The sequence below is a fragment of the Saccoglossus kowalevskii genome, chromosome 19, assembly GCF_978046115.1.
Source record: "Saccoglossus kowalevskii chromosome 19, keSacKowa6.1, whole genome shotgun sequence".
Lineage (NCBI taxonomy): Eukaryota > Metazoa > Hemichordata > Enteropneusta > Harrimaniidae > Saccoglossus > Saccoglossus kowalevskii.
Genome location: NC_140659.1, coordinates 19,205,939 through 19,225,728, shown reverse-complemented (window position 1 = coordinate 19,225,728; position 19,790 = coordinate 19,205,939). Strand labels below are relative to the sequence as shown.

At 35.2% G+C, this 19,790-nt stretch overlaps 1 protein-coding gene across 7 annotated transcripts in view; it reads right to left on the bottom strand.

Annotated features, from left to right (window-relative positions):
* LOC102801147 (PDZ and LIM domain protein 5-like) overlaps nucleotides 1-19,790 on the bottom strand; it is a 78,787-nt gene that overhangs the window by 26,777 nt on the left and 32,220 nt on the right. For 6 of the 7 annotated variants that reach the window (XM_085493847.1, XM_085493848.1, XM_085493849.1 and 3 more), the window contains exons 5-10: nucleotides 18,738-18,907; nucleotides 16,303-16,788; nucleotides 13,698-13,809; nucleotides 12,814-12,899; nucleotides 12,525-12,621; nucleotides 1,803-2,126 (exon numbers count right to left, since the gene is read on the bottom strand). In XM_085493847.1, the coding sequence (XP_085349973.1) occupies nucleotides 1,803-2,126; nucleotides 12,525-12,621; nucleotides 12,814-12,899; nucleotides 13,698-13,809; nucleotides 16,303-16,788; nucleotides 18,738-18,907 (1,275 nt within the window). The remainder of the gene's footprint in view (nucleotides 1-1,802; nucleotides 2,127-12,524; nucleotides 12,622-12,813; nucleotides 12,900-13,697; nucleotides 13,810-16,302; nucleotides 16,789-18,737; nucleotides 18,908-19,790) is intronic. The other variant, XM_085493853.1, reaches the window with a different exon arrangement.

The following is a 19,790-nucleotide window of genomic DNA, read 5'->3' as shown; positions in this document are numbered from 1 at the left end:
TTTGAATATCATCAAAATATACAAATTATAATAATTCATATTGACGCGAATTTTATGGCATTTTCATCACATTCTTTTCAAATTTGATTTTAGTTTAATATTGATGTTTAATCAGAGAATTTATTTACATTATTAGGACTAAATGGGTGTATTCATTTGGGTTTAGAATGGTCTACAATGTGGAAGACGATTGTCCAGTTTGGTTCCCTCCCCATCCTAGGTTAGAATCCTGTCAGTGATGTGCTATATTGCTATGTAATACAAAACATTGTGCATAATATACAGGTCATTATAAATGAACACTCAGACAAAATAACAATTTAATGATGATATTAGTAATAAAATATTTACTTCAATGTTTATATTCTACGGTGAGCTGCTATATTTGAGTGCACTAGTGAGAACTGCTTTAATACTTTACTAAAATGACAAGAAGAATTAGAACACAAACAAACAAATAACACTGCACTGGTGACTGGGGTACCTGTTGCTATGTGACTGGTGACTGGGGTACCTGTTGCTATGTGACTGGTGTCTGGGGTATCTGTTGCTATGTGACAGCTGACTGGGGTATCTGTTGCTATGTGACGGCTGACTGGGGTATCTGTTGCTATGTGACGGCTGACTGGGGTACCTGTTGCTATGTGACTGGTGACTGGGGTATCTGTTGTTATGTGACTGGTGTATCTGTTGCTATGTGACGGCTGACTGGGGTATCTGTTGCTATGTGACTGGTGACTGTGGTAGCTTTTCTATGTGACTGGTGACTGGGGCACCTGTTGCTATGTGACTGCTGACTGGGGCACCTGTTGCTATGTGACTGGTGACAGGGGTATCTGTTGTTATGTGACTGGTGTATCTGTTGCTATGTGACGGCTGACTGGGGTATCTGTTGCTATGTGACTGGTGACTGTGGTAGCTTTTCTATGTGACTGGTGACTGGGGCACCTGTTGCTATGTGACTGCTGACTGGGGCACCTGTTGCTATGTGACTGGTGACTGGGGTGTATGTTGCTATGTAACCGGTGACAGGGGTATCTGTTGCTATGTGACTGGTGACTGGGGTGTATGTTGCTATGTAACCGGTGACAGGGGTATCTGTTGCTATGTGACTGGTGACTGGGGTGTCTGTTGCTATGTGACTGGTGACTAGGGTACATGTTGCTATGTGTGACTGCAGTTGCTATGTATTATCATGTATTGACAGTTGCAATAGACATGGTAGTCACAGTGGTGAATAGTTGCTATGCATGATTGTTTCGTAATTTGACTATATGTGATCTGAAACTGTATGTGAACACTCAGTTCCCCTCCCCTCCCCTCAAAGTACATCAACATATTTGTCAGAGTACAAATGTAGACTACTTAAACTCAACTAAAATTGAATTAATGAACCACATGACATAATATGACACAACACGACACGACACGACACGACACGACACGACACGACACGACACGACACGACACGACACGACACGACACGACACGACACGACACGACACGACACGACACTACACTACACTACACTACACTACACTACACTACACTACACTACACTACACTAATATTGTATTGAGTATTGAGTTGTATATATCGGTACTAAAATATACAAAAAGCAATCTTTTTTTTCTAAAGATACATACAATGCCACTGTATTGGTCAGTCTCAAGGGTAAAAATATCTGACTGTCCATTTGGGTGAAGTGTAATGCCACATAATAAATAAACTCTCAGAATAATAATGTATGGTACAATGAAAGCCTCACAATATAAACACAGTGTGTTGTACTAAATACTTACCGTTGGAAACCTGGCTTCGCATATGTAGGAGCCGGGGGTGGTGGAGGCGGTGGAGCAGGCACTGCAGATTGCTGGGGTGGTTGATAAGAGGGGGTGTAAGACGGACCAGTGGATGGGGATGGACGACTTGGAGAGGAGTAACTTTGAGGTTGATGTCCTGGGGATTGGTGCCCTGGAGATGGGTGCACTGCCGACGGACGTACTGGAGATGGGTGTACTGCCGATGGACGTACTGGAGATGGGTGTACTGCCGATGGACGTACTGGAGATGGGTGTCCAGGCGATGGATGACCTGGTGCAGGGCGTCCTTGAGATGGTCCACCACTGGAATAGCAAAAGCACTTTCAATAGACAGAAGCAAATACAATATCAACTATATATGAAATATTCCATAGTCATTTGTCAATATTTAAAATAAGAATTCAAATGTTAACTGTAAGACATCTTACCATGGGTAACCATGGCAATTTGTGTCAGTTGGTGCTATGGTTGGTAATATGTGCTATTGAAATCACTCAATATGCAAACTCACATGATTTCTTTAGGATCTTTATCACAAATCACTATGGTTGGTAATATGCGATATTGAAATCACTCAATATGCAAACTCACATGATTTCTGTGGGATCTTTATCACAAATCACTATGGTTGGTAATATGCGATATTGAAATCACTCAATATGCAAACTCACACGATTTCTTTAGAATCTTTATCACAAATCACTATGGTTGGTGATATGCGATATTGAAATCACTCAATATGCAAACTCACATGATTTCTGTGGGATCTTTTATCACAAATCACTATGGTTGGTAATATGCGATATTGAAATCACTCAATATGCAAACTCACATGATTTCTTTAGAATCTTTATCACAAATCACTATGGTTGGTAATATGTGATATTGAAATCACTCAATATGCAAACTCACATGATTTCTGTGGGATCTTTATCGCAAATCACTATGGTTGGTGATATGCGATATTGAAATCACTCAATATGCAAACTCACATGATTTCTTTAGGATCTTTTATCACAAATCACTATGGTTGGTGATATGCGATATTGAAATCACTCAATATGCAAACTCACATGATTTCTTCAGGATCTTTATCACAAATCACTATGGTTGGTGATATGCGATATTGAAATCACTCAATATGCAAACTAAAATGATTTCTGTAGGATCTTTATCACAAATCACTATGGTTGGTGATATGCGATATTGAAATCACTCAATATGCAAACTCACATGATTTCTGTAGGATCTTTATCACAAATCACTATGGTTGGTGATATGTGATATTGAAATCACTCAATATGCAAACTCACATGATTTCTTCAGGATATTTTATCACAAATCACTATGGTTGGTGATATGTGATATTGAAATCACTCAATATGCAAACTCACATGATTTCTTTAGGATCTTTTATCACAAATCACTATGGTTGGTGATATGCGATATTGAAATCACTCAATATGCAAACTAAAATGATTTCTGTAGGATCTTTATCACAAATCACTAAGTTAGTTTCATATTTATCACCATGGTAACAGTAACTGGTAACAAATAAACAATCTAAGCACTCTACATCTTGTAATGAATCATGAGAGAACTGTTGAACTATTGATTACATTTATTATCTAATTTCAGTTTTACAATTAAGTCGAAAACAAAAACGAGGTGAAACTGACAAATTATATAACTTTTTAGATATAACTTTTTAGATATAATGAATCAAGGATTTATAAGATGAGCGTATACAATGGTGTGAATGCAATGAAAATCTCACAAGTATTGTGAGATGATCATGAAATCGAACAACAAATACACATTTTTAAAGATGCAAATACTAGAGTCTGTGAAAGAACTGGGTAGTGATCGTTTTTGACTGTTCTTGCTTACCCGGTATTCACAAATCGTGTAATATATATGTATTATATTTTTAAATACAGTAATATTCTCGCTATTTTTGATTTACTGTATCAAATTTTTCCAAATATCCACCGCACTCTGTGATGGTATTGGTTAGTATGTGCTCCATTGACGCACATGTAGCATAGAATCTTTATCGCATATCACTGTACATAGATGTCAAAATTGTATACCCTTATTTATAAATTCTTGAATAAATAAATAAATATAGAGAGGTTTAAAAAATATATATATATAAAACAATTCAAAGTATAAGTTGCCATAGTGTCAAAACAGGTAGCTTATGTTCCCATTGTAACTTTTTGAATATCATGATTAATCCACTAAAAATTTGAGTTCTTTGTTGATTCTTTGCTGAAATGTTCGACTGCGCATTTCAGCAGTTTAATCAAGATGGCATCGGTGGAAGTGACACACTTACACACAGACAAGCTGAAACATAAGCTCCTGCTCTGTCCTTACACTTAGAAGAGCTAAAGCAAAGTTTAATCTGATTTATTAGAATGTAAATGTTCTATAGAAAAACAGATTATTATGAAACAGTGTTGAATATGCGAAATAAAATAGAGAAAATACAAAAAAGAGTAAATAGAGTAAATACAAAAAAAAATGACAGCGAGTGGGCCTGTCACTTAGTGGCTAATGGGCAGTCAATAACATTGGAAAGAATAAAATTGGTATGATATTTTATCACATACCCATGATGCATATGATTCATTTGTGATGTTCAGCTTGAAATATCACCTTATCTGGGATGATAAATACCATAATATTTATGTTTAACATCATCATTTTACGCACCCAGAGACAAACAAATCATGCAATGAAACATTTTATTTCTGACCAAATTACAAACACTTGCATGGTGTGCAATGACATGAAAGGATTAGTATACTGACTGAAAATGTATTTAAAAAAAACAGATTTTGTCAGAAATAATTGAGTCTTGTACAAAATACATGTATGAGATTTTAAAAGATCTGTGGTGGTAATCGCCATGTCAACTGTAATGTGTACAGTACTACCATACATAAATGATAGAAGGGTTTCAATAAAAAGTGCTAACTTATCTTTCAGTCCTGAGTGACAAAGATCACAATTAATCCCTCAAAATGTCAAATCCTAATTATTATCATAAGTTTTACAAATAATTTAACTGATTTTTAACTATTAGGGAAAAAATAATCTTTAATGTAATTTGGGTTATTTGACAGAAACATTCCATATCTTCTGAATCATGTTTACACATGCAAGTAGACTCCCTAGCTAGCTAGGTATTAATACTGAACCATGTTTACACATTCAAGTAACTAGACTCCTTAGTTAGCAAGGTATAAATACTGTATTATGATTACACATGCAAATAAGACTCCTTAGTTAACTAGCTAGAAATACTAATTTTTTTTAGATGAGACTAGACTTGTTTGATGTGACATAACCAGCAATGTCTCTGATGGTCGTCATGGTTACTGTCTGATAGCAGCACGGTTTACCTACAAAAACCATAGAGAAAAAAATAATCAAGAAACGAGAGAAGATACCAGTTAATGGTACCTGTCAGTACCAGCTAAGGGAGACTTGCATGTGTAAACATCTGTTGTTTTGCAACTAATAATTTTATCTATTTAAAATCACATGACAACCATATGATCAAAATCATACGACTACGAAGAGGGGTGGTCGTTAGTTAATATTAACCCTGTGTAAGACCTCTGATACTTTTCTCCATTTAAAGAATACAATTATATATTGAAAAGTGAAACCATAGCAATGGATTCCCATTTAAAATTGGGGTTATTATGCATACAAAAGATTTTTCAGATAGTGGTATGCAACTAAGTGAGCCGCGCACATTGATGAAGATTCTATTCCACTTATGCCAATGGAAAATCTTTCAACAGCCGCTGTGCAGTGTGGTATTTTTAACCAATGGCATCATAGGATACAACAGAAATGAACAAGGTTATCAATCATACTAAAAAACACTTTGCAAATAAGCAAAGAAACTAGCAAACACTAAGAAATTCTTGCACAGACTCACTTTATAGAAATATATGCTCATCTGACTTCAAATTGGGATCTTTATCATGATATCACACAAACTGCATACACTTAGTATAAGTGATACAATTCTGGCATTTATGCAAATTACTATAAATAGCCACATGTATTCATACGCAAATTGTAAACAGCCACATGTATTCATAAGCAGACTGTAAACAACCATATGTATTCATATGTAAATTGTAAACAGCCACACTTATTACTATGCAGACTGTAAACAACCACACTTAGTAATATGCAGACTGTAAACAGCCACACTTAGTAATATGCAGACTGTAAACAGCCACACTTAGTAATATGCAGACTGTAAAGAGCTACACTTAGTAATATGCAGACTGTAAACAACCACACTTAGTAATATGTAGACTGTAAACAGCCACACTTAGTAATATGTAGACTGTAAACAGCCACACTTAGTAATATGCAGACTGTAAACTGCCACACTTAGTAATATGCAGACTGTAAACAGCCACACTTAGTAATATGCAGACTGTAAACAACCACACTTAGTAATATGCAGACTGTAAACAGCCACACTTAGTAATATGCAGACTGTAAACAGCCACACTTAGTAATATGCAGACTGTAAACTGCCACACTTAGTAATATGCAGACTGTAAACAGCCACACTTAGTAATATGCAGACTGTAAACAACCACACTTAGTAATATGCAGACTGTAAACAGCCACACTTAGTAATATGCAGACTGTAAACAGCCACACTTAGTAATATGCAGACTGTAAACTGCCACACTTAGTAATATGCAGACTGTAAACAGCCACACTTAGTAATATGCAGACTGTAAACTGCCACACTTAGTAATATGCAGACTGTAAACTGCCACACTTAGTAATATGCAGACTGTAAACTGCCACACTTAGTAATATGCAGACTGTAAACAGCCACACTTAGTAATATGCAGACTGTAACAGCCACACTTAGTAATATACAGACTGTAAACTGCCACACTTAGTAATATGCAGACTGTAAACTGCCACACTTAGTAATATGCAGACTGTAAACTGCCACACTTAGTAATATGCAGACTGTAAACAGCCACACTTAGTAATATGCAGACTGTAAACAGCCACACTTAGTAATATGCAGACTGTAAACAGCCACACTTAGTAATATGTAGACTGTAAACAGCCACACTTAGTAATATGTAGACTGTAAACAGCCATACTTGGTAATATGCAGACTGCAAACAGCCACACTTAGTAAAATGCAGACTGTAAACAGCCACACTTAGTAATATGTAGACTGTAAACAGCCACACTTAGTAAAATGCAGACTGTAAACAGCCACACTTAGTAATATGCAGACTGTAAACAACCACACTTATTAATATGCAGACTGTAAACAGCCACACTTAGTAATATGCAGACTGTAAACAGCCACACTTAGTAATATGCAGACTGTAAACAGCCACACTTGGTAATATGCAGACTGTAAACAGCCACACTTAGTAATATGTAGACTGTAAACAGCCACACTTAGTAATATGCAGACTGTAAACAACCACACTTAGTAATATGTAGACTGTAAACAGCCACACTTAGTAATATGCAGACTGTAAACAACCACACTTAGTAATATGCAGACTGTAAACAGCCACACTTAGTAATATGCAGACTGTAAACAGCCACACTTAGTAATATGCAGACTGTAAAGAGCTACACTTAGTAATATGCAGACTGTAAACAACCACACTTAGTAATATGCAGACTGTAAACAGCCACACTTAGTAATATGCAGACTGTAAACAGCCACACTTAGTAATATGTAGACTGTAAACAGCCACACTTAGTAATATGTAGACTGTAAACAGCCACACTTAGTAATATGCAGACTGTAAACTGCCACACTTAGTAATATGCAGACTGTAAACAGCCACACTTAGTAATATGCAGACTGTAAACAACCACACTTAGTAATATGCAGACTGTAAACAGCCACACTTAGTAATATGCAGACTGTAAACAGCCACACTTAGTAATATGCAGACTGTAAACTGCCACACTTAGTAATATGCAGACTGTAAACAGCCACACTTAGTAATATGCAGACTGTAAACAACCACACTTAGTAATATGCAGACTGTAAACAGCCACACTTAGTAATATGCAGACTGTAAACAGCCACACTTAGTAATATGCAGACTGTAAACTGCCACACTTAGTAATATGCAGACTGTAAACAGCCACACTTAGTAATATGCAGACTGTAAACTGCCACACTTAGTAATATGCAGACTGTAAACTGCCACACTTAGTAATATGCAGACTGTAAACTGCCACACTTAGTAATATGCAGACTGTAAACAGCCACACTTAGTAATATGCAGACTGTAACAGCCACACTTAGTAATATGCAGACTGTAAACTGCCACACTTAGTAATATGCAGACTGTAAACTGCCACACTTAGTAATATGCAGACTGTAAACTGCCACACTTAGTAATATGCAGACTGTAAACAGCCACACTTAGTAATATGCAGACTGTAAACAGCCACACTTAGTAATATGCAGACTGTAAACAGCCACACTTAGTAATATGCAGACTGTAAACAGCCACACTTAGTAATATGTAGACTGTAAACAGCCACACTTGGTAATATGCAGACTGTAAACAGCCACACTTAGTAATATGTAGACTGTAAACAGCCACACTTAGTAATATGCAGACTGTAAACAACCACACTTAGTAATATGTAGACTGTAAACAGCCACACTTAGTAATATGCAGACTGTAAACAACCACACTTAGTAATATGCAGACTGTAAACAGCCACACTTAGTAATATGCAGACTGTAAACAGCTACACTTAGTAATATGTAGACTGTAAACAGCCACACTTAGTAATATGCAGACTGTAAACAACCACACTTAGTAATATGTAGACTGTAAACAGCCACACTTAGTAATATGTAGACTGTAAACAGCCACACTTAGTAATATGCAGACTGTAAACAGCTACACTTAGTAATATGTAGACTGTAAACAGCCACACTTAGTAATATGTAGACTGTAAACAGCTACACTTAGTAATATGCAGACTGTAAACTGCCACACTTAGTAATATGCAGACTGTAAACTGCCACACTTAGTAATATGCAGACTGTAAACAGCCACACTTAGTAATATGCAGACTGTAAACAGCCACACTTAGTAATATGCAGACTGTAAACAGCCACACTTAGTAATATGCAGACTGTAAACTGCCACACTTAGTAATATGCAGACTGTAAACTGCCACACTTAGTAATATGCAGACTGTAAACTGCCACACTTAGTAATATGCAGACTGTAAACAGCCACACTTAGTAATATGTAGACTGTAAACAGACACACTTAGTAATATGCAGACTGTAAACAGCTACACTTAGTAATATGTAGACTGTAAACAGCCACACTTAGTAATATGCAGACTGTAAACAGCCACACTTAGTAATATGTAGACTGTAAACAGACACACTTAGTAATATGCAGACTGTAAACAGCTACACTTAGTAATATGCAGACTGTAAACAGCCACACTTAGTAATATGTAGACTGTAAACAGACACACTTAGTAATATGCAGACTGTAAACAGCTACACTTAGTAATATGTAGACTGTAAACAGCCACACTTAGTAATATGCAGACTGTAAACAGCCACACTTAGTAATATGTAGACTGTAAACAGCCACACTTAGTAATATGTAGACTGTAAACAGACACACTTAGTAATATGCAGACTGTAAACAGCTACACTTAGTAATATGTAGACTGTAAACAGCCACACTTAGTAATATGCAGACTGTAAACAGCCACACTTAGTAATATGTAGACTGTAAACAGACACACTTAGTAATATGCAGACTGTAAACAGCTACACTTAGTAATATGCAGACTGTAAACAGCCACACTTAGTAATATGTAGACTGTAAACAGACACACTTAGTAATATGCAGACTGTAAACAGCTACACTTAGTAATATGTAGACTGTAAACAGCCACACTTAGTAATATGCAGACTGTAAACAGCCACACTTAGTAATATGTAGACTGTAAACAGCCACACTTAGTAATATGCAGACTGTAAACAGCTACACTTAGTAATATGTAGACTGTAAACAGCTACACTTAGTAATATGCAGACTGTAAACAGCTACACTTAGTAATATGCAGACTGTAAACAGCCACACTTATTAATATGCAGACTGTAAACAGACACACTTAGTAATATGCAGACTGTAAACAGCCACGCTTAGTAATATGTAGACTGTAAACAGCCACACTTATTAATATGCAGACTGTAAACAGCCACACTTAGTTATATGCAGACTGTAAACAGCCACACTTAGTAATATGTAGACTGCAAACAGCCACACTTATTAATATGCAGACTGTAAACAGCCACATTTAGTAATATGTAAACTGTAAACAGCCACACTTATTAATATGCAGACTGTAAACAGCCACACTTATTAATATGCAGACTGTAAACAGCCACACTTATTAATATGCAGACTGTAAACAGCCACACTTAGTAATATGTAGACTGTAAACAGCCACACTTAGTAATATGCAGACTGTAAACAGCCACTCTTAGTAATATGCAGACTGTAAACAGCCACACTTAGTAATATGCAGACTGTAAACAGCCACACTTAGTAATATGCAGACTGTAAACAGCCACACTTAGTAATATGCAGACTGTAAACAGCTACACTTAGTAATATGTAGACTGTAAACAGCCACACTTAGTAATATGCAGACTGTAAACAACCACACTTAGTAATATGTAGACTGTAAACAGCCACACTTAGTAATATGTAGACTGTAAACAGCCACACTTAGTAATATGCAGACTGTAAACAGCTACACTTAGTAATATGTAGACTGTAAACAGCCACACTTAGTAATATGTAGACTGTAAACAGCTACACTTAGTAATATGCAGACTGTAAACTGCCACACTTAGTAATATGCAGACTGTAAACTGCCACACTTAGTAATATGCAGACTGTAAACAGCCACACTTAGTAATATGCAGACTGTAAACAGCCACACTTAGTAATATGCAGACTGTAAACAGCCACACTTAGTAATATGCAGACTGTAAACTGCCACACTTAGTAATATGCAGACTGTAAACTGCCACACTTAGTAATATGCAGACTGTAAACTGCCACACTTAGTAATATGCAGACTGTAAACAGCCACACTTAGTAATATGTAGACTGTAAACAGACACACTTAGTAATATGCAGACTGTAAACAGCTACACTTAGTAATATGTAGACTGTAAACAGCCACACTTAGTAATATGCAGACTGTAAACAGCCACACTTAGTAATATGTAGACTGTAAACAGACACACTTAGTAATATGCAGACTGTAAACAGCTACACTTAGTAATATGCAGACTGTAAACAGCCACACTTAGTAATATGTAGACTGTAAACAGACACACTTAGTAATATGCAGACTGTAAACAGCTACACTTAGTAATATGTAGACTGTAAACAGCCACACTTAGTAATATGCAGACTGTAAACAGCCACACTTAGTAATATGTAGACTGTAAACAGCCACACTTAGTAATATGTAGACTGTAAACAGACACACTTAGTAATATGCAGACTGTAAACAGCTACACTTAGTAATATGTAGACTGTAAACAGCCACACTTAGTAATATGCAGACTGTAAACAGCCACACTTAGTAATATGTAGACTGTAAACAGACACACTTAGTAATATGCAGACTGTAAACAGCTACACTTAGTAATATGCAGACTGTAAACAGCCACACTTAGTAATATGTAGACTGTAAACAGACACACTTAGTAATATGCAGACTGTAAACAGCTACACTTAGTAATATGTAGACTGTAAACAGCCACACTTAGTAATATGCAGACTGTAAACAGCCACACTTAGTAATATGTAGACTGTAAACAGCCACACTTAGTAATATGCAGACTGTAAACAGCTACACTTAGTAATATGTAGACTGTAAACAGCTACACTTAGTAATATGCAGACTGTAAACAGCTACACTTAGTAATATGCAGACTGTAAACAGCCACACTTATTAATATGCAGACTGTAAACAGACACACTTAGTAATATGCAGACTGTAAACAGCCACGCTTAGTAATATGTAGACTGTAAACAGCCACACTTATTAATATGCAGACTGTAAACAGCCACACTTAGTTATATGCAGACTGTAAACAGCCACACTTAGTAATATGTAGACTGCAAACAGCCACACTTATTAATATGCAGACTGTAAACAGCCACATTTAGTAATATGTAAACTGTAAACAGCCACACTTATTAATATGCAGACTGTAAACAGCCACACTTATTAATATGCAGACTGTAAACAGCCACACTTATTAATATGCAGACTGTAAACAGCCACACTTAGTAATATGTAGACTGTAAACAGCCACACTTAGTAATATGCAGACTGTAAACAGCCACTCTTAGTAATATGCAGACTGTAAACAGCCACACTTAGTAATATGCAGACTGTAAACAGCCACACTTAGTAATATGCAGACTGTAAACAGCCACACTTAGTAATATGCAGAATGTAAACAGCCACACATAATTTTTACTACCAAACAATTTGGTGCAAAATTTCACTTTCGTTTTTTCTTCATAATTTTGAACCAAATTGACATAACAAGTATCTGAAGCGAATTTTACTTACCGGCCGGGCATAGAAACCACGTCAGCTCCTTCGGGTGGCTGGACACGTTCACGAGCATCCCTTTCACAGTACAGTTTTCCACCAACTTCAAAGTAACCTATTTAAAAAAGGTAAAACATTACCCCCGTCAATTTTTATCAAAATAAAGTATACAATTAATTTGCATATTTTAAAACATTTGCAAACCAAATTCATATTTTAAAATTCATGTAAAGCCGTTTTGGTGCATTGACCATGCATGATTGGCAAATAAGAATTAATAGTTTTTAAGCATTAAAAGTTTGCTAACCTTGATTTTTAAGGTTGCAGTGGCAAGCCTTGCAGGTGAAGCACTCAGGATGGTAACTCTTGCCCTTGACTCTGACAAAAGGTCCACTGAAAATAATAGAAATATGCACATCAAAGTATCAGACACCACAAATACTATATTCTTTTTACGGCTAGTATAAATAAAGCAGCAAATAGACTCAAAAAATTCATGACATTTTGCAAAGAAGGACATATAACATTCATTTACAACATGAAAAGCACACAATAAAAACAAGTTGAAAACAACAAGGCAAGGCACATCAGAGATATAGTAACATTTGTTGAAACAAAACGACCATTTTCAATCTGATCAGAAATACAAAATGACTCTCATTAAGTTCTCATAATGTCTGATAATTGTACCAAATTTGAACAAAATCTATCAAAAGACGACCAAGATCTGGTGGTTTTGATAAAGTTTTAGCACGAAAATAGCCACCATTCGGCCACCTTGAATCAGATTGCAAAAACGAATGGACATGCATATGTATCCGAAGATTTATGAAGTATGTAATGAAGTTTGAATCTGAGCAGTTTAAGGCTTTCTGAGATATAGGTGAAGAAGCACACACAGATATACGCACAGAGATTAAAACATGATTCCTAGTTTTCGGACATTGTCTGAATAAGCACTTATAATGCTCATCCCTGTTACATTGAACACATACTCGTTTTAAAACTCCCACATCACATCAGTACATATATTACTACAACAGCAATCGGTATGACTGTCTTAAAACTACAGGGAAGTAACTAAAAAAAAAAAAATGATGAATAGTGAACTAATGATCAAACAATGCACACAGATGAGAGTGCTGTCTCAAAAAGTTTTTGTCACAAAAAGTAATAAATAAAAAAACTTACACAATTCCACGATCACAGTCTTCACACATTGGTGTGGTTTGAGGAGGCTTGTTACCGATTGCAGCTCCACCGCTAGGTGGTCTCACACTGCGAAATCCTGGTTGTGCAGATCCTACGTAGACAGATAGAAAGTGAAAAATGTAATTTTTTCCAGATCTTTTCAACAATTTGATGAATTTTAAAGAACTACAGATATAAATTACTTAAGTGATAAGAGTAAGATTAAGATTCATGGGGAAGAACCTGGTCTGATGTAATCTTAAGTTGTCCATCACCATTACAGTGAGAGTGCAAAGACAGTTATGATACAATGATATCATACATGTACATGGTTATCCTTTGAGCACGAAACAAACCCATGTTTTCAAATTAGTTTTCTGATATTTTGATCAAAACCTGAACCCAATGAGAAAATTAACTTCATTTGGTCTAAAATTAACAATGAAATTATTCAAAAAATTCAAATCAATGTGCAAAATTTTTGCAGGAGATGTCCAAAATTCAATAATTTGGGCGTGCTAGTAAATTTCACTGTGAAGTAAGTGAAATTTCACTGCTACAAAATTGTTCTCTATTTTGTGGTAAAATTTTCAAAAACCGGTCTCTCATGAAATTGAATCAGAATTTATTCATTTGAGCAATAATAATTTTGCACAATTTTGAACTAAATAGACATAATTTCCTATTGGCTATAGGTCTTTATCAAAATTTTATAAACTAGCAGCCTGTCGGCTGATATAGCTCCTCTGTTTGTGATGCATGTACTGAAAGCAATGACTTAGAAGCAATTTAAACTTAATTAGCAGTTTTCAAGAAGAAGTTGAAATTTAACGTTTTTCACCAAAAATTACAAAAATATTCATGAAAATTAGAGAATTGAAGATATTGTCAAAAAATCAACAAATCCACCTGATGTACCTACATATCCGATATCAAAGCAATCAGACTAGCAGTTTTCAAGGTGAAGTCGAAAATATAATTTTTTACTAAAACTGACAAAAATATTCATCAAAATTAGAGAAATAAAGATATCATCACGAAATGAACAAATCTAAGAGAGGTCCACCTAAGGTACCTACATACCAAGTATCAAAGCATTTGGGCTAGCGGTTTCAAGAAGAAGTCGAAAATAGCATTTTTGACCAAAAATGACAAAAATATTCGCTATAAATTGAACATATCCACACGAAATGAACAAATCTGAGAGAGAACCACCCAAGGTACCTTCCTAGAAAGTTTCATAGCTATACAGTTTGTGGTTTTTAAGAAGAAGTCTAAAATGTAAAGTTGACGACGGCGATGACGACGACAATGAACGCTGACGGACAATCAGTAATACTATAAGCTCCGCTCGACTTCGTTGACAGCAGAGCTAATAAAAATATGAAAAAACTTATGTGGGAAGTAACAGAATTGCAGACCTCAGAAAATACATAAATTCTAGGTTAGTGTAGACAAATTACTACCGGTATAAACTAAAGCCAACAAGCAGTTCTCCCAGTGTTTGGATTAGACCAATACACTATTAGAGCAAATTACATCTTAGACCACTATATGACCCCTTAAGCACATTATATTGAACATTAACCACAGCATGAAATTGTTAATATATATTCAGGAAAAAGTTGATTATAATACAAAAAAAATTAAAACATTTAATATAATTATATGAATAAATAAATAAATACAAAGATTGTTGACAAACAGATCAATATTAACCTTAGCAATAATATAACAGCATATAATATTACTTTACATATTTTTAATTTTCTCAATGAGTATTATTTTTGTTTTCACAATTTTATTATATGAAATATGACAGTTCAGGTGACATAAATTAAACACTAATAAAACTATAAAATAAAAGAGTATAACAAATTCTCTGAATATATGTTGAGGGCGCCCTTGTTTTGAGAAGCAACTTTGCATGTTAGGGGTTCCCTTATTTGAAAACTTAATGGTAGGCTGAAGAATTTTGTGAAAAAAAGATTGTCGTGCATGAAACAATAAATTATGTAAAAGTGAAAATTGAAAAAATGCTGTGACTATAATAATTGCAAAAAAAAACAAAACAAAAAAAACACATCCCCCCCGGATGAGTAACCCCTTCACTCTATGCCATATTTGTAACTTGTTCTGTTATCAGGGAATGTTGTTGCTATGTAGTTCAATTACATAGCAACACAATCCAGTTTAGACTGGTATACCTTGCAGCCTCACTCTGGAGCAAGGCAAGAAGAGCGCCCTCAACATGTAATAACACAAAAAGTTAAATATTTATAGATATTCTCAGAATATATATAAACCAGCACTTACAAGTATATTTGAGGTTGTTGAAGAAAAAAAGAAAAATAGTTAGTAACAAAGCGTTGTCAAGGAGGTGTTAATGTGGTGTAAGATAAATTTCCCACAATGCTACTGGTAGGAAGTTACTACAATGAGAACAGACGCATTAGTGGCAGTGCGATTAATTGCATGTGATGATATTATTGAAATGATTATTTTTTGGAATTATCATGAGGTAATTAATATGTCTGAAGACATTGTGAGCTAATTCTACCTAATTATCTACCTCTTCATTAAAATAATTAGCATGTTAGGTTACCTACGATACCCGTACTGGGGGCGCTGTTTTCATCAGTCATCATCTGCTGCAACATCTTAAAAGATCGTGATTGGTTGCCGGGATTGGCCACGCCGAACACAGTGTCGGGTTTCTTATCGCGATCATACCCATAATTCGGCGATGATTCTTGTTCTCTATTATAACTGACAGTCACCGAGTCAATACCGCCAGGAGGCGAACCAGAATCGGCCGCATAGACCCCGTAGTGTGGTGATCTACTAGTTCCACCATAAGTGGTCGATGTTCTTGGCATCCCGTAACTTCCGGGTGTCATTCTATCATCGTCATAATTTGGTGACTCAGTGCTATCTACTGGTATCCCATAATAGTCTGTTGGAGATGTATAGCTGGTAGAGGGCGCTTTGTCTGTCTGATAACTTTTGGGGGAATGTTTTTCAGTTTTTATCGTTGGTGTTATAGTAATTGAAGTCGTAACAGTTGCCTTAGAAGTACTGTGGCCTTGGTCTTAGTAGAGGAAAGAACAAACAAACAAACAAACAAACATGCATGAGACAAAAAAAAATTGGGAAGGGAGGTGTCACTTTCTCGGAACCCCAATTTAGTAATCTAGTGAAATGTACCAGCCATAATTAGACAGAATTTAAAATTGTATAACAATGATTTTGACAGATGAACTCAGCAGTCCTAAATTATTCATCTGTAGATGTTTCAAAGATTTTTTCCCATGAATCATACTGTCTTGTAATTACTGCTGAAAAATTATATAACATGATGACATATTTATTTGACAATATTAAATAAAGCCCGCATCAGTTAATCGTCTTAATATCTACATAGAACTTCCATAATTTCTTTCCTATAGATGCTTGTGCTGAGACTGAATTTGTAGACTTGAATTGCTTTATATTATAGATGTTGAAAACTAAAAAAATCTTTTTGTTTATGTACCAGAAATTTTGCACATTTATATAATTATCTTTTTTATTAAAAGTTACTTCATGTTTTTAATAAATAATTTTTGCTTTACTAAGAGCACATACACATTTACTTACTTTAGTACTTAATTTTATGTCTTACGCAAGTTTATATCAGAGCTATTTTACATCCTTTTTTTTTTTGTATTTGTAATCTTTCAATTTCTAGATTGACAAATAGGAAATAATTTTGATAAGAAATTGTTGACGTGAAAACTCCAAACAGAGAGAAGCTGAAACAACATTTTTTTAACGTGAATATGCTTGAAATAGAACCAAAATATAAAAAAAAAAACTTGTTTATTACATATCTGTGTGATACATATTGTGTGATTATTGTGTTTTGAGATTATGGATAACATTTTACAAAAGTCACTATGACTGCATTAACGGTCCTAGTCAAATGTCTACTGCTACAACAATTCATGATTTCCCCTGACTAACAAAAAGTTAAACTAACTGTAAAATGAACAATAATTTCCTGACTCAAGCTACAAGTTACAAGGATAATTAGATACCTCCCTCTAGTAGTTTGTTAGCACCATCTAGTGGTTAGACATTTTTTAAATGACAATTTAATAGGAGAATAGACAATGGTAAATAGTACCTAATTACATAACACCATAATTCCACTTCCTAATTATCAAAGTAAAGAACTTCCTGTGCTATGAATACAGTTTCATTTTCATCAGTATTTTGATTTTTTGTCTCCATGCATCAATTGGGGAGAATGCTGCAATATCTGGGAAAACCAAGGTTCCAAGAAAGTGACAATTGGAATAAACATGCAATAAATCACACACACACGCAACATGCAGTTAAATAATGAAGTTAATTATAGGGATAACAATTTTCAATCATTTATGTGATGAGCAACTTTTCCCTCAGTATTACCAAGGGCTGATGAAAATAAAGGTACGATGAGATATAGTGACAAATGGGGAAGATCTAGCAGAATTTATGTATTCCTAAAGATTTACGTTCAACCATCTTCACAGAAAAACTTTTCGAAGTGATCTTCAAAGAGCATCAAATTCTTATTTTACTGAAGTTAACAGACCTTTTAGCATAAATTGATTTTTAAGGACATTTTTTTATGGATAACATACACATCAGGGCAGCATATCTGATGGACTACCCTTTGCCCATAGTTTTTACAAGACATAGACAAAAATATCTAAGAAATGATAGATGGCAGATTGAACTTACCAGAGTCATGCCTAAGAAAGCAAATCAAAGACAGACAAATAGAAAGCACATACATTTTGTAAATTCTAAAGACTTCGAAACAGAGAAGAAAAGGGAACAGTAAAATTTTTTTTACAAACTTACAATACAATACAAATAGTGAAAATTTATCTTCTTGGCAATACTAACGACTGCCACCAAGACCTGACCTGACCTGACCTGACCCGAACCAACCCGACCCGACCCGACCTGACTCAACCTCAAGTGGAGGCAATTACATGGATGACTAACCTTGGGGTGTACCATAGTTACCAGCACCGCCGCCGCCATCTTCTTCAGTCATATCTTGTAACATTTTAAAAGATCTAGACTGGGCTGTTGGATTAGCGTATGCCGGACCACCAGATCCATGGACAGACTGATACGCAGGTGAACTTGTATCAACATGACCCGGGCTGTCGCTACAAATAAACAACATTATATACCAAATTTTATATGAAATCTTTTATTGAAATAGAAACTTTCAAATAATTATGCATGCAAGGTATACTTGTAATTCACAGAACTTGGTGTTTAGTAATAATATATGCAAATATAATAATTAGTTATTCCACAAGACAGTAATGAAATCTAATATTGATATGCTAAGCATAGCAAGGTTTCTCAAAATGAGATCATGATCAAATTTACTGAATTCAATGATATTCCTGATTGGATTGATTCATTTAAATATAAATGTGATTCCTGATTGGTTCTTTTGAATCTTCCCTGATTTGATGCTCAAATCTAAATGTGATTCCTGATTGGTTCTTTTGAATCTCAGGTCTTCCCTGATTGGATGTTTAAATCTAAATGTGATTCCTGATTGGTTCTTTTGAATCTCATGTCTTCCCTGATTGGATGTTCAAATCTAATGTGATTCATAATTGATTCTTTTTAATCTCATGTCTTCCCTGATTGGATTTTCAAATCTAATGTGATTCCTGATTGGTTCTTTTGAATCTCATGTCTTCCCTGATTGGATGTTCAAATCTAATGTGATTCATAATTGGTTCTTTTGAATCTCATGTCTTCCCTGATTGGATGTTCAAATTTTAATGTGATTCCTAATTGGTTCTTTTGTATCTCATGTCTTCCCTGATTGGATGTTCAAATCTAATGTGATTCCTAATTGGTTCTTTTGAATCTCATGTCCTCCCTGATTGGATGTTCAAATCTAATGTGATTCCTGATTGGTTCTTTTGAATCTCATGTCTTCCCTGATTGGATGTTCAAATCTAATGTGATTCATAATTGGTTCTTTTGAATCTCATGTCCTCCCTGATTGGATGTTCAAATTTTAAT